Below are 16,583 nucleotides of genomic sequence, written 5' to 3' on the forward strand. Positions count from 1 at the left end.
TATATAGCTTACTTTCCATAAGTACATTTTTATGCTATCACTTCCGATAGTGTGGTTCACTTGTAAAACTTTATTCATTATGCAATTTTAACATTACAACATCAAGGGCAGATGAAGCCATCTTTAGCCTTACTAGGCAATCAAATAAAGATGCTGTTTCAATAAAAGTACCAGTCACCAATCACCCACTGAGTTGGCGTCAGGAAGAGCATTCGACCTATAAATTTTTTTTGTCTGAACAAATATATATATTAGATTTCAAGTCATGTAGTTTAAATAACGATCCAATCTGAAATTGGTTAGTTTTGAAGTGGATTTCTTAAAACTGCCGAACTCATTTCGGCACGTAAAATGAACGTTAAAACGAAAATTAAAAACGAATACGATCATCACGAATCCAACCTTAATTCCCCCACCCGTTGCCCCTCCATCGTTAAATTGATATCAGCTTAATAATAAAAAATCGGGTGTAGTATCGACTTAGATATCACAATAATAACACACACACACACACACACACACACACACATACACACACACACATACACATATATATATATATTCATTTAAAGATATTAGCAAATATATATATATATATATATGTGTGTGACTTGGGTGCCATCAGCTAGAATAGAAAGCAAAACATGCAACTCTCCAACCTAATTCCTTAGCATCAGGCCCATCCCCCCCACATATATATATATATATATATATATATATATATATTATATATATATATATATATATATATATATATATATATATATATATATATATATATAAACGCGAATTATTTGTATAAAAACTACATGTTACATATTTATTCATTCGATTTTTTTTTCATTTCGTGAGTCGCTGGTGATTTGTTTGGATTTGTAAACGCTTTTTTTAAAAAAACTTCCATTGCAATGAACCTATGCTACATTTCTGAAATATGTAACATCTAGTTTTTATATAAATAATTTGTATTTAAGCGTGAGTACGTTATTGATTTTTTAAACACATCCTGACGCCATATATATCGATGACAGGTGAATTTATGAGACTTTTTGTGATATATTTTTCTATCTGAACATGTAAATGAAAGGACAGACTTTTCGCCCGAGGAGATCTTAGTTTTAACTACAGATTGCGGCATCATCATGTCAGTATTACGGTATTTGTAAAATTTCACTTTTCGGACGCTACTAAGCCAAGCACATTCAACGTTCAGGATAACATCCAAAATGAAATAAGTCGTCCGATTAATACATTTTTTTTTATGACTAGACAATGCCATCATAATAAGACCAAATTTTTTTTGTACAATTTATATTATTCTGGAGTACTATTCTCATCTGGAATATCGTCGCACATTCCAGCCGATATAACCTTCGCCCTTCTTCAGGCGCGTCCTATCAATCACAGGAATCCTTATGTCGAACTCGGCAATCTGTACGGAATTTCAACGGAAACCACGCATATAGATCCGTGGCATAACGGATAAAATTGCTAAGCAATAAGCAGTTCTAAGTGATAATCTTCTTAAGATTGAAGGTTTATTCCCCAGTATGGTCGAAAATAAAAATCAAATCACATTGATTATTTAAAACTTCTACCCGGTTATGGTGGACGGAACGAGGACAAGTAACCAACGTGGATTAAATAAAAGGTTCCGTTCGAAATTCTGTACAGATTCACGAGCTTGTTGTGAAAGTAACACCCAAGACAAGAACAGTTATCTGAATAATTCAAATAAGTTGGTTGGTTTAATTCACTCCCACTGCAAGAACTTAGACACCAGCGAAAGAAAGTAGGATTGAAAAGTCAGCGCCTCCGAGGAGGATCACTCTGATCTGTAAAAAGTGCCTGGGTAGCTACGTCAACATTCCCCAATGAGGGCACCTCAGACGATAAGCAATAAACTAACCCCTTTCTCAAAGAGAGAAAACAAAGCATGGGAGGATTGACCTCCTAGAACTGCACATAACTTAACAACTCTCACCGCAAAATCAACAGGAACCAGATCATTACTGGAATGGCCTAATCTCTGATGATTTTGGGAATTCAAATTGTCCATCGTCATCTCTAAATTCCTGAAACATAAGATAAACTCATGTTCGGCAAAGTTAACAACAAAAGCAACACTTTTACTCTACAAAAAAAAAAAAAAAAAAAAACCCAAACCAAGCACCATGAATAACTATTTGAAAATATAAAGAACTCGAAGCATCAAGACTTTTCCCAAAAATGACTGAACCCGTAAAACGAAATAACCAAGGATAACATCATTGATAAATACTTGAAGATATAAAGAACTTAAATAATAAAATATTTTTTTCAGAATTACCGGATTCGGCATTAAATAACCTCAAAAACAGCCAATCAAATCAAACCATCTCAATTGAGCGTTGAAAATAGTTAAAATGTCTGAAATAGTATAGTAAACGGAACTGAGCATTAAACGATAGTAATAGTATTGTTTCGGCTTCAGATCTGAGAGCAATAAGATAGGTTCAGCTTCGGACAGATAGCAAATTCCTATTATTAATATATCAAGCGTAAAATTAAATAAAATATTAAACGTCTCTAAGGTGTCATTTGACCATTTTAGTTTGTTGGGTTGAGATTCTAGATTTAAAAGCTAGTATAGACTCAGAAAAAAAAATCCCGCTTGTTTGTGGCGTCTTTAAAATGAATCCTGGCTATTTCTTCTGGTGCATCGGGATAAAATGTAACCATTTCATAAATTAAATCAATACATTGGAAAAATATTGTACCCATAAACATGCTTGATTTTGCAGCGCCCTTAATGTGTTATTTTACCATTTTTCTAACTAAATTCTGTGATGTTGTTTCTTTTATTTTTTATTTTTTTACTTTTTGGTTTACTACATAAATACATCTTCAAATAGAACAGCTACTACACTTTGAACAAATAAAATCAGATTCCAATTTATAAATTACTTCGGTCGTAGTCTGCAGATCGGATAAAAATACTGACACGAGGTCACCATTTCATTCTTACGTACAAGGGCAAAGGTTACCTGCACTGTCTTTTTTTTTTTTTTACAGATGAAAGCCTAGTTACTAAAAGAAAAAAAATCTATCTGTTTAAAAGTGTTTCTTCGCCGCTGATTGAGAACCGAACAGATACTACAGTTTTGATCATAGGCCTGCCATCCTTCAACATGATCTCTTCTAACCTTCACAATTCTTTTCGCAGAAGAGATGTTGCTTTAGTATCGTTAATGCCGTAGGATATGCTCGACTGAGCTTCAATCTCTGATCTCTCCTTGTAAGATATTCTCGATTAATTCCGATCGATTTAAAACCTGATGGATCGATGGTGAATAATTTTACACGGCGAAATGAACCGTACTCATAAAACTTAACTACTTAAAAAAATAATCTTGGAACTTTGAAAGGTATTCATTTCATTTATATAAATGTACGCTGTACACTTCAACGTCGTGTTTCTCACGTTTAAAATGATGAATCTTATAGACAGAGAAAAAAAAAATATTTCACGGTTGTCAGCCCGAAACCCGTTTTGACGACGTTAACTTTTCGCAAGGTGTCATCGACCTCCCACACATAGCGTGTGATATTCCCAATTGGTTACCCATCTGGTACTAACCAAGCTCCACGTTGCTTGATTTTTGTGAACTAACGATAACCGGGATGTCTGTTATTAGTAATCAAAATAAAAGAGGTGCTTGACTGAGCCCCAATCTATGGTCCCTCCCCACTGTAAAAAAAAAGAATAAATAAATAAAAAAATTAAAAAAATAAAATAAAAAAGAATCACAACAAAAAACTGGTAATTCGTATTATTTGGATTCTTCGGACTACTGTTCTCATCTTGTGTCATTTTCACAACGTTTCAGTCGATGTAATCTCTGACCTTCTTCAGGTGGTTACTGTTAATAATTTTTCTTTCTATACCTAAAAATAAACGGAGCTTCCATGAGCAGAGTTTCTTTCCTAGAAGTACCCGTCTGTGGAACGCAATATCGCGGGGCTATTTTTCAGTCAACTACAACGTAATTGTTTTCAAGTACAATGTAAACAAATTCTTGTCGAGCTGCCCAATTTCCACCATCCGTTACCAATCTTCACGGTGTTGTCTCTCAGTCCACTCGGCAAACTCATTCAGCCTTATCCTCGAGTTGCCTCTGCACTTTGATAAACGGCAACTCGTTAATTAAAATGAGAAAACCAGAAAACTACAAGCAGTCAATAAACAACCACTAAAATCTCAAAACGTTCATATGACATACCAAGTAGGACAATTGCTCAGCTAAATTTTTTAATCTTAACACTGATGTTACTTTTCAGAGAAAAAAACCCCGAAATATTTACCTGCCTTCCCACCAGGAATAGATGTGACACACAGTTGGAAAGGGGAAGATTGAAAAGCAAGCGCACAATTCTAGTCGACAAAAATATCAGAGCAGCCTCGTCAGCGTTTTCCGGTAAGGGCGCTTCATTCAATTAGCAATAAACTAATATCTTCTCAAAGATAAAAGGTAACGCCTGGGAGAGTGGACCGCTTAGAACTGCACAGATGCAAGGTCATCGACTACTCAAAAATGTCCCAGACTCTGCCAGGCTAAGTAATTTCAATTCCAAAATGTGTCCGAAAAAAATACAACCTATAGATAAATACAGATCAAAGTAAACCTTGATTAGTAAAAGAATACCGTCGGCATTTATTGTTATATATATATATATATATATATATATATATATATATATATATATATATATATATATATATATAGGGTGTCCGTAAAGTTACTATACAGTCTTACAAGTTACTATACAGACACCCTGTAATATATTAACAGTACAGTAAGATATTGTATTAAAATATTTATTTGTAACAAAAGAAATAAAAAGAAATAACACCTTTATGTTTATAAAAATCTCAGAAAATACACGTGTTACATCCGAAAAGACTGCAACAATCAAGGCAAACAATTTCTATTAATACAAATATAATACAATAAAACAATAAGACTGTATAGTAACTTTACGGACACCCTGTATACACACACACACACACACACACACACACACACACACACACACACACACACACACACATATATATATATATATATATATATATATATATATATATATAGCCACGCCTCCTGCTATCAGTTATCCCCATGTAAGTCTAAGCTGGGACGAAGACAGAACATGTACTACATTTTGATTCCTATTTAGAAAGTCAAAGGATCTTACGTTCAAACTTCAAGTCATTCCTACCAAGAAGTACCTCCACTTCCTGTGGTGGAGGTATACGTTTATTGGTTGTCACTTAGGGTGCTCTCACTGGTGTGAGAACTAGTAAAGTAATGTTTGCAGGTAATTTCTGATATTTGTGTCACGGTTATGATCGGTTCTGGGGCCCACACATCCTACATTGATTTATAAAATTTACTACGTCTGTCTGTCTATCTGTCTCTCTTTTTTTTTTCCAAAGTGCTTCTCCTCCTAGACGCAAAAACGCAGAGCAGCGCAAGGCTGGTCAAATGATTGTGATTTTTTTTTATGTGAACCGTTCTTTTAGAGATTTTAGCCGGTAGAAAACCAGCCAAGAGGTTAAAATTTAAAAAAAAATTGGATCTTGGCAGGCTTAAGTCAACTTAAACGGCACTTGTTCGTATGCGCACATATTCATTTATACGCTAAAGCCAGAGAGAGAGAGAGAGAGAGAGAGAGAGAGAGAGAGAGAGAGAGAGAGAGAGAGGGAGAGAGACCGCACGGCGCACTCCTCAAAACAGTAAATGTTGTATCAGTGAAATAATAGTTTTGAAGTGGTCGATAAGACCAAAACATCGACTTATCGATGTACACCAAACAAGCCGTATATATATTACTTAGTAATAAGTCTACACATCCAATGTATCCAGCCACTCTAAGGAGGTGGTATACGACGGAAAAACTCTCTGTAGTTGACATACACACGCGAATATATATATATATATATATATATATATATATATATATATATATATATATATATATATATATATATATATATATATATCCAGACCGGCTGTGCATATATATATATATATATATATATATATATATATATATATATATATATTATATATATATGTATATGTATGTATGTATGTAATTATATATATATACATATATATATATATATATATATATATATATATATATATATATATATATATAAAGAACGGCTGTGCATTGTGCATATATATATGTATATATAAATATATAATTTTAATTATATATATATATATATATATATATATATATATATATATATATATATATCAAGAACGGCTGTGCATATAACTGTTGTGTTTCATATACATTGATTGGACATGGGACAACTTATTTTTTCTGAAACGTTGAAAAGTAAAAGAAGTGAACTTACCTTGTCGTTTGCAACACCAAGGGAAAGGCATGATTATATTTTAATTGTATTGTGACTACGAAACTGTACAAGTTTAAATAAAGTTTTTTTTATCTAACGTTCTTCTTACAAAACAAGAATTCTTTTTTTTTTTTTGTAATTTTCTTTTTTAGTTTGTATCCTCCGTAGTTAGGAAAAAAAAGGAGAAACAATATGTGTACAATATCCGTCAGTGAAATTCAGTTTTGTGACTTCTATTACACTTTTTTCCAACGAGGACTGTCGTCGATTTTTCTTTCTTTCTTTTTCCTTCCGTTATTTACACAAATCTGTTCGCCCCACCTCTTCCCTCTTTCCGTCTCTCTCTCTCTCTCTCTCTCTCTCTCTCTCTCTCTCTCGTCCTTTCTTAGGACCGGCACAGGCACAGTGTTGTGAGTCACAGCATATCCACAAATTAGAAAGGACAAGTGCGCGCGACGTGTGTGTGCGCACTCGCATAAGAGGAACGACTTCCCCACTATATATATATATATATATATAAATGCGAGCATGAAAAGTAATATGGTTAAGCTTAAAGATGGAAACGTAAAGGACTAGTTGTTAAAACTGGAAAATAAAAGAACAAGATATTCTAGAAAAAATATAATAAATTTAAGAATTGATTATATAATGTTATAAATTGAATTTATAAAATCTGAATGCTGCAATATTTTAAGCATAAATTTATTATATTTTTACTAGAATATCTTGTTCTTTTATTTTCCAACTAGTCCTTTACTTTTCCATGTTTAAGCTTAACCATATTACTTTTCATGTTCGCATTTTTCTATAATCCACGATTTTTCCAGGTTTCCAATAAATTCACTTGTTCTTTGTTTAATTTTAGTCTTATTCTTTTTTTTTTTTTTGCCCCCATAAACACATGTAATAGCAATATACGGCACTCGTCTGGTTTCAATAAAATACTCCCATTATGTCTCTTTCACGCGTTCATTCTGTTTGCTTTACGAGTTATTTCTTTTTTGCGACAGTAGTCTTAACCAGTCATAAAAAGTGTCGCTCACGGCCTTACATATTTTGACGATTTTGAACACCAGAATATTTATCATAACTTTTGTTTTACTGAACGAAAATTGAAAGTTTTTTCCCCCAATATAGTTGAGAAGGTGATCTATAAACTGTAATAATTGTTTGAAATTTCGTCGAATAATGAGTGAGCGGTGAAGCTTTAAAGCTGTTCTAAATGACTATAACTGCTACTTAACCATATATTCAAAAACCTACCGTGTTTGAATGATATACACTGCGTATCAAATTATTAACGAGTTTACATTTTTTTTAAATATTTAAGGAACAAGTGAATAAAAATCCATGAAACTTTGAAAAAGTGCTTACAATACTATTCAGCAACTCCAGTCAGAAAATGTAAGTATTTAAAGCAGTATTAGCGAAACTATGACAGAAGATCTGTTGATTTCAGTGTGTCAAGTTATTAACGAGGTTGAGAAAAAACACAATATACCCATAACTTGTTTATTGAAATAATTTTCAAACATTAAATGAACTAGGAAATATGCTTAGAACACAATAACTGCATAGCAATTTCTACGTTGACATAATTAGTAGGGCATATGCGATCCTTTTTCATGAATGACTTGTAAAAGACGTTGGTCCACAGAATTAGTCAAATTTGTGATTTTGTCAACATTTATTCCTCGCGAGACCGCTTGAAGAGCATCCCACAACTTTGCTCTTAAATTGGCGTCAACTTGCATGAAGGCATCACTTCCAAAGGTTCTCAATTGGGTTTAAATCTGGTGAATTCGCAGGCCACTCCATCTTCCATAGCCCAGAGAACCCTAGTTGTTGCAAATACTCTTTGTTTTTGTTTGCTGCATGCGAGGGAGCATTATCCTGCATAAAAATAATGGTCCTTATGAACGTCAACCTTTGCTTCTTCAACCATGGTCCAAAGTGCTATGTAAGCATTTGACGTCATTTTTGCGCCTTCTGGGACTCACCATGGGCCAACTAATGTACCTCCGATAATCCATGCCCAAATAATTATCGCATCACCACGTTAATGCCGGAGCTATGAAGACATGCTTGCTATAAGGTTAAACATTAAAACATAAGCCAATAGCTATCACATCACGCATGCATATTCGTAATGCCGTTGTTTGACCATCACCTGATAAATTCCATTTTTTAATATATTTTCACACTTTTGTACCAATTTTCCCCGGTTAAAACTCAAATATAAAGTTTCGCATGGGTTCGAATACCCTATATATTACGTTTCATGTCTGTAAACCAAAAGTTGACAGAGGAGTTTGGTAGGCAGAATTTTTTAAACAAATATATATACGCATACATAAATATATACAGAACGATATCGCCAATATTACGTAAGTATAAATCATGTAGAATATGTGCATGAATATAATTACACGTAATAGTTAACTAAAGATGATCACCCGATAAGAAAACCGAAAAAAAAACTAATAGGAAATTAATTAAAATGAATGTTTAAAAGAATATGCAAATTAGCGAGATGTTTTGCAGATAAATGCAATTCCTTCCATGACCCATATATAACAAAGTTGTATTTTATTTTTAAATAAATAGAAAAAAGTTCTTGGCCTTTTGGCTGAGATCAGAGTGTACTATTTGTTCTGATGCTGCACTTGGGTTGATTTTTCCTTGGTCAATTAGGGGGGGGGGAAGCCCTCTATAATGAGATTATTAATTTTGGCTACTGCGAGATTGTCCCTTTTTGCCTTTCTTTTGGGGAGCTGGTTTCTCCCTCAACTTAAAAACAACCTTGTGTCACATTTTGCTTTCACGGGGAAGCAAATAAATACAAATAGAAAAAAGGGTTTTCAATATAATATGAATATCAATACAAAAAAAAAACAAACATAGAAGTATAGACGATATCAAGTAGTTATTTAAAAGACAAGAGAAAATGGAGAGAATCAAAGGATCGAGGACGGATATGATGGGGAAAACAAGATGCAAAGAATCTCTACTTATATATAAAAATCAGTTTGTGTGGCTGTGTGAGTTCGGTCCCTATGGATTCCGAAACGATTTTTTAAAATTACATACAGATGTACTTTATTTGTCTGGAAGTGTTCTTAGATAGGTTTTTGTATCGGAATGCCTCCGAGAAGTATCAATAATCGAAAAATCCGATGAAAGAAAGAACGGTCTGATTTTGACCAAAGTTAACACCTTTATACAGCCTAACATCACAAGTACATTTGAAAAGTTTTATCACCGCGAAAGAAATAGTAGGTTACTTGATAATACATATTTCTGGTTAAAGCTCAATTGAACCATGATACTAGACTTTTGCGTTTAAAATTTTAATTCAAGACGTTCTATAAAAATAATTTAATACAATAAATAGTAGGTTTCTCCACAACTTCAATGTACTGTGAACTAAGTCACTGCGGAGAGGCATGTGAAGCTTCCTTTCCGGTTCAATACAGTGGCTCCCCGACTGGAGCAAGTAATCAATCGATTTGTTTGAAAAATCGGTTCACTGATTCCGATGACAATAAAAGTATTGGAAGTGTGGAACATTCGTTGATCCTCATTCAATCCCAGGTAACGTCGAGTCACCCTGCTAGTAAAATGCAAGAGAGAAAAGCACACGTTTTTAAACGGGCACTGATTTAATTAAATATTTACGCTTCATGTTCAGATCGACGCGGGGTTATTTACCCGTTAGCCACTGCAGCAGTTTAACATTAAGCGAAATCCAGCCCCATTGATAAGAGGTGATTTCTTTGTAAAGAAAAAAACAAAACAAAACAAAACAAAAAAAAAAAAACAGAAAAAAACAGTGAAGAACTCTCCTTTCTTCTTTTTATTTATCGAAACGAAATCGAATTTCCATGGACTGAGTTACTTTTTCCAAGAAATTCCCACCTGCGGAACATAGTACTGCTTCCCTGCTAACTTAAAACATGCTCGTCTGTAAGTTCAATGTCAATAAATATGTGTCGAGTTGTCTTCTTGCTTAATAAAATTTTTCCCATTTCAACAATAATATGGCATAATCACAGCGCTGCACCAGTTCTTGTTAGATCATCGAAGTTAAGCGACGTCGAACCTGATCAGTATCAGATGAGTGATAATTTCGGAATATTAGGCACTGTATGTGAGAAGGCGCCTACCCCCGATTACAACTTGGTCGCCTTCAAGTTCAATGTCAACAAATTCTTGTTGTCCCATAACTACTCAAATGCATTGATAAATGTAATTACTCCTATAGTGTTCCTCATCAGTCGGCTGATACTTAAAAAACAAAAAGAAAATCCGCAGAAAATCTCCCCTGGCCACATGTGAATTTAATTCCTTATAAACTTCCTTGTTCAAAGGACGTCGGCTCACCCTAACCACGGAGAATTTCGTTCCAGGCTCCATTCAACATGTGATTTCCAATACTCTCGTAGTATTGTTCATGCAACTGTCAATCTTATTAATCCTCGAGTTATTTTGGCCTTGCTAAAAGGTGAATCATTAGTATAAAAATACCCGTTTGTGGAGCACAGTACCACAAGGCTGCTTCCCGACTGATAATAACATTGCCGTTTTCAAATCCAATCCAAACAAATTATTATTGAGCCGTTCTCTTAAATAATCACTTTCGGACTAATTACAACCATCATTACTAATCCCTTCAGTGTTTAACCGTCTACTCAATAACCCTTGTCTTCGAGTGGCCTATGGGCCTTGATAAGCGGCGACTCAATTAACACAAGGTCAAGAAAGTGTGATTTGAAAAGCTAGCGCTATAGAGAAAGAGCACTCTGGCCTGCGAAAAATGCATGGACAGTCCCATCAGCATTCTCTTATAGGGGCGCCTAAAGCGATTAGCAGTAGACTAACCCTTTCTGAAAGGGTGAGAAGGCAAGATCTGGCAGGGTGGACATGCTAGAATGGCACTGGACCATTGATATTGTCAGCAGCATCCAGGGTTTCTGATGTTTGTATCTCCAAAGATTAACGTGTCTTTGTGGTCGTCAGGTGCATCAATTATAATCCATAATCAGTTCCTGGAAGACATCGTAAATCCCTTAATCCACGCAGTAAACATTATACGAGAAAAACATGTTTTGCTTCCCATCCGATTATCGACTCTCCGCCCATCATTCAACGCTTCTACCACATTTACCGCAAGAACCAGAATAAAAAGGAATTATTAATTCTATCTATCTTTCTAGATGGTTGGTCGAATCTCGATATAATAAAAACGTACTAACCCTTCTCGTACGTCAGTGTGTGTACCTGTTTCTCGCCTCTTCGTATTCTACAGATTATTATTTGAGAATAAAAGGATAAAATAAATCCAAAAGTATGAATTAAAACTGGAAAAAGTAAAACCTAATAATTCAACGTTTCGCCATCTAATTCGTGGGCTTTTTCAAGAGCAAAACAAAAAAAAGACGATATTTACTTATATCGAATATAGTACTCAACGATAAGAAACACGTTTCTTAAAGCGGCTGACATAATTATTTACTATAATAATTATTAAATACCTACAGACACTAGTGTTTCATCCTTTCGGGAATCATCAGTGCAGGGTGTCACGATTAACACCAGTCGAGAGATTCGAACCCGACAATAGAATGTAAATTCACTTTTGTGTCAATTTTAAAAAAATAATTGAACATGTACATAAAAAGTATATATTTCTCTAAAATCAAACGTGTATATCTATAATATAAAGCTGAATGTGTGTGTGTGTGTCTGGTTGACTATTTTAAAAAACTGATTACATATAATGATAGAAGATGTATCGAGACACAGGAATGGGTATGTTTGATCTGGCAGAACGGTGGTTCATTAAAATTGTGGGGTATGCTTTCGCGCCTGGTCCACAATGTATGGAAATAAAAAAATTAAAAATTAAAAAAAAAAAACGTTTACAAGTGTTTTTTGATATAGATGTACATACTTTGATAAGTATGCTTTAACTTAAATAGGGATGGTATAATAAAATTATGGGGTCTGCGTTCGCACCTGGCCTCCATAGAATGAAAATAGGCACAAACTTTAATAAAGAGTTTTCATATCTATCTGCGCAAGTATACTTTGATAATTATGTCTCAGTTTGAAGAAATATGGTATAATAAAATTATGGGGTGTTCATTCGCACCTGACCTCCATGGAATGGAAATATGTCACAAAGTTTAATAAGTTTTTTTTAAATATAGATCCACAGAATATTGTGATAAGTTTTTCAGTGTGAACAGGTATGATATAATAAATTATGGGGTTTATCTATTTTATTTTTACTTTCATCATATTTTGCTTTGGTTTTGATACCCCCAAATTCAACCCAAATTTACAACCCTTCCTTTTCATAACCTATCATACTTTCATAAATCAGAATCCATTTTCTGTAAGCTGTTTTTGAACCCAGTCAACGACGGGTACTTTTTCTAGTGTATATATATATATATATATATATATATATATATATATATATATATATATATATATATATATATATAATCTTCCAGGATAAGATATTCAAATATAAACACTTCTGAATTTAACGATGTTTATATAAGAGTGCTCAATGCAAAATATAGCAAAATATACCATCTCAGTCAACCACCTCAACAGAAATAACCTTCTTAGTGGCATGCAATATGGGTTCCGTTATGTTAAATCTACAGCAGATGTGCTAACGGCTATATCTAATAGGATAGTGAATCTCTCGACAAAGGCTTCCTTTCTAGGACAATTGCTCTTGACATATCAAAGGCATTCGATAAGGAATGGCATAAAGGCCTACTTAACAAGATTTCCAGCTATGGTATAACTGGAAATGTTTTCTCAATCATTAAATCATTTCTCTCTGATAGGCTCAGAAGAGTAGTGGTTGAAGGGCAGAAATCAGAAGCCCACAGTATTAATGCTGAAGTCCCTCAGGGGTCCATCCTGCGCCCAACTCTCTTCCTTATCTACATCAATGATCTCCCAATACACTTACATAAATCATTCGTTGACATTTATGCTGATGACACTACCATCTATGGCAACATATCAAAGTGCGTAAACGACAGATCTCTCTGATTCTCTCTCCTCTAATCTTGAGCGCGTGGTACAATGGGATAAGAGGTGGCTAGTTATTTTTACCGCATCTAAAACCAAGCTCCTATCTTTACATCATCAACGCTCTGATCCCCATCTGGCATCAATTTAAATGGATGGCTGCCGTCTTGGGGAAGCTCCATGTTTTGACAAGCTTCTAGGATTGACCTTTACTCCTGATCTTAAATGGAACACTTACATCAAATCTGTTGCCAAAGTCGCTGGAAAAATGGTGGGATCCTTCTACCGCTCCTGTAGATATCTCACTGTTGATGCAATTCTCTATCTATATAAAAGCCAAGTACGTCCAGGGATGGAATACTGCTCCCACATCTAGGCAGGAGCTACTAAAAACAGCTTATCCTGCCTTGACAGAGTACAAAATAAACTTTGTAACTTAGTGGGGATGCCCTTTTCTCTTCCCTTCAACGCCTCTCCCACAGAAGAGATTTTGCGAGCCTGTCTTTGCTTTATCGTTATTTCCATGGACAGTGCTCGTCTGAGCTCCAATCGCTGGTCCTCTCTCGCCAATCTTTCACAAAAACACCCGTCTAGCTGAAACTACTGTCAATAATTCCCCCACACTTTATCTGTACCTAAATCAAAACGTAGATTCCATGAACAAAGCTTCTTTCTTAGAAGTGCACGCCTGTGGAACTCTCTTCCGTTTGCCTGTTTCCCACCTGACTACAGCTTGGATGTCTCCAAGTTTAATATAAACAAATTTCTGATAAACCACCTCCTTAAGTAATCCAATTCATCAAATCTCCATTACTAACGATTACCAAGATATTATCCCATTGATTACTGTACACACAATAACCCTAACCCTCGAGTGGCTTCCGGGCCTTGAAAAGTGGTGACTCCCATATATATATATATATATATATATATATATATATATATATATATATATATACGTTATGACTTTTTTAAAAGCAACATTACTTGAGAAGGTCTTTAGTTATCTATAACTAATTGACTGAAACATTATCATAATCTAGTAACGATATTAAAATAAACATAAATAAACACGATTAAAAAATAACAAAGTATACATATATATATATATGTACATATATATACTTTATATATATATATACTTTTTATATATATATACTTTATATATATACTTTATATATATATACTTTATATATATACTTTATATATATATATATACTTTATATATATACTTTATATATATATATATATTTTTTATTTTATTTTTTAAAAAACATTTAAAAATAAATGTTTAAATTTTAACAGTATTTCTCGCGGCTAACGGTGGCCGAATTGATTAGGTCCTTGTCAATGCAGTCAGAGATGGCTTCTGTTGCCGAAAGGATGAAACAGTAGTGTCTGTAGGTATTTAATAATTATTATAGGAAATAATTATATATATATATATATATATATATATATATATATATATATATATATATATACATATTGTTATACCGGCCTTCCTTGAACATAAAGAATTTACACCGATTAGCACTATAAATAGCGCTAGTAATTCCAACACCGGTGAGATAGATGTGACTGCACTTCAACTGCTAGCCGAGTACCCAGCAGATATACACGCTTTCCTATCTTTGTACATTATTGTTAATACACTTGTTTCTTAACCGAACCTCGATTTGATTGTTATTATTTTCACTGTTGTTCCACGACACAACAGATTGGCGACAAGGAGTCAAAACGACCGTCACCGCAGAGAATCACCAAAAGTGATTGAAATAAAGATTCATAAAATCGTTATGGCAGAATACCTTCGTCATTTCAACAGATATTTGGATACGCAAGGATTTACAGTGAATTAATTACTACAATAGTAATTTGGCGACGGGAAAAAACTTGCTACCAAAATCTACAGCGGAAAACGCGAATGTTGTCAATTATTTAATAATTGAACACTCTTACCAAGTGTTTTAGAAAGGGAAAAAGGATTCATTTTTTCTTCACCAGAAGCCATTTTTCCTACGGTAAGAATTTCCTTCTGCAAAGTTAAATGTCCAAAACCAACTAGCAAATACCGTGTAAGCTTATTGCTATTTCGATAACATCTGGGATTTGAAAAAGAAAAATAATAAAACACGCTTGACTTTGTCAAGAGAAAAAGAGACAGACCGTGAAAAATAATTATTCGCGTACGTCATTTGTGTTTAGCAAACACATAAAGAATCAATGCAAAAGGCAAAGAGGGTAAAAAAAGAAAAAAACTAAAAGTTTCCCATACGAATTCATTGGATATTTAAAGCGACGGATTTTATTTTTACTACGTAAAAACGCTGCAAATAAAAAAATGTTAAACAAATGTTATTTCGCTGGATTGTTTCTAGTAAGACTAGAAATATAGCGTTCAACGAATTAAGTTACAAAAGGACCGCTAAACTGTTGTTCTTCACACAAAAGAATTGGGAAAGAAAAATTGGTTGATTTTTTTTTTTTTACTAAGGAATATTTATTTAATACAAGCGTAAATTATAAACTGAATTCGTATGATGGATGCGGAATTCAAAGATTCACTGTTGGAATTGTTTCAATTCCAGGCAGAGCAAAATCTCACGTGGCAAAAGCAGAAAATTCAACAACAAGTAGAAAGAGAAGAGCGGTTTAAACAAGCATTTGAAGAAAAAATTCTTCAACAACAGAAACGCCTCGATGAAATATTGATGAAAACACAGGAGGAACAAAGAAAAATTCTGGAGGCCACACAGTTAACTAAAACGGACGATAATCATAACGCATTTTCTCAAGCAGATGTATGTGCCACTATTGAAAATTTCAGTTATTATCCAGAAGACGATGTCACTTTCGTCCAGTACTATAGACGATATGAGGATATTTTTATATCGGATTGTAGTACCTGGTCAGACGCGAAAAAGTTCGGCTTTTGCTAAGGAAATTGCGAGCATACAAAGTTCGTGAATTTTATTCTCCCAAAAAAAGGCCAGTGTGTTGAGCTTCCAAGAAACAGTTACGCTATTTACAGAACTGTTTTCTGCAAAAACGTCTCTTTTCCATAGGCGATATAAATGTATGAATGTTACTAGAAGAGAGGAAGACGACT

At 34.0% G+C, this 16,583-nt stretch overlaps 1 protein-coding gene across 2 annotated transcripts in view; it reads right to left on the minus strand.

The window, feature by feature from the left end:
• Nucleotides 1-6,864, minus strand: part of LOC145277721 (uncharacterized) — a 60,808-nt gene extending 53,944 nt beyond the window's left edge. The window contains exon 1 of one of the 2 annotated variants that reach the window (XM_080129423.1): nucleotides 6,413-6,864. In XM_080129423.1, coding sequence (XP_079985549.1) covers nucleotides 6,413-6,443 — 31 coding nt within the window. In that variant the 5' untranslated portion in view covers nucleotides 6,444-6,864. The remainder of the gene's footprint in view (nucleotides 1-6,412) is intronic. The other variant, XM_080129421.1, reaches the window with a different exon arrangement.
• Between the last annotated feature and the right edge of the window lie 9,719 nt (nucleotides 6,865-16,583).

This window comes from Euprymna scolopes, chromosome 6 (assembly GCF_053919585.1).
Source record: "Euprymna scolopes isolate OS-2025 chromosome 6, ASM5391958v1, whole genome shotgun sequence".
NCBI classification, from domain to species: Eukaryota; Metazoa; Mollusca; class Cephalopoda; order Sepiida; family Sepiolidae; genus Euprymna; species Euprymna scolopes.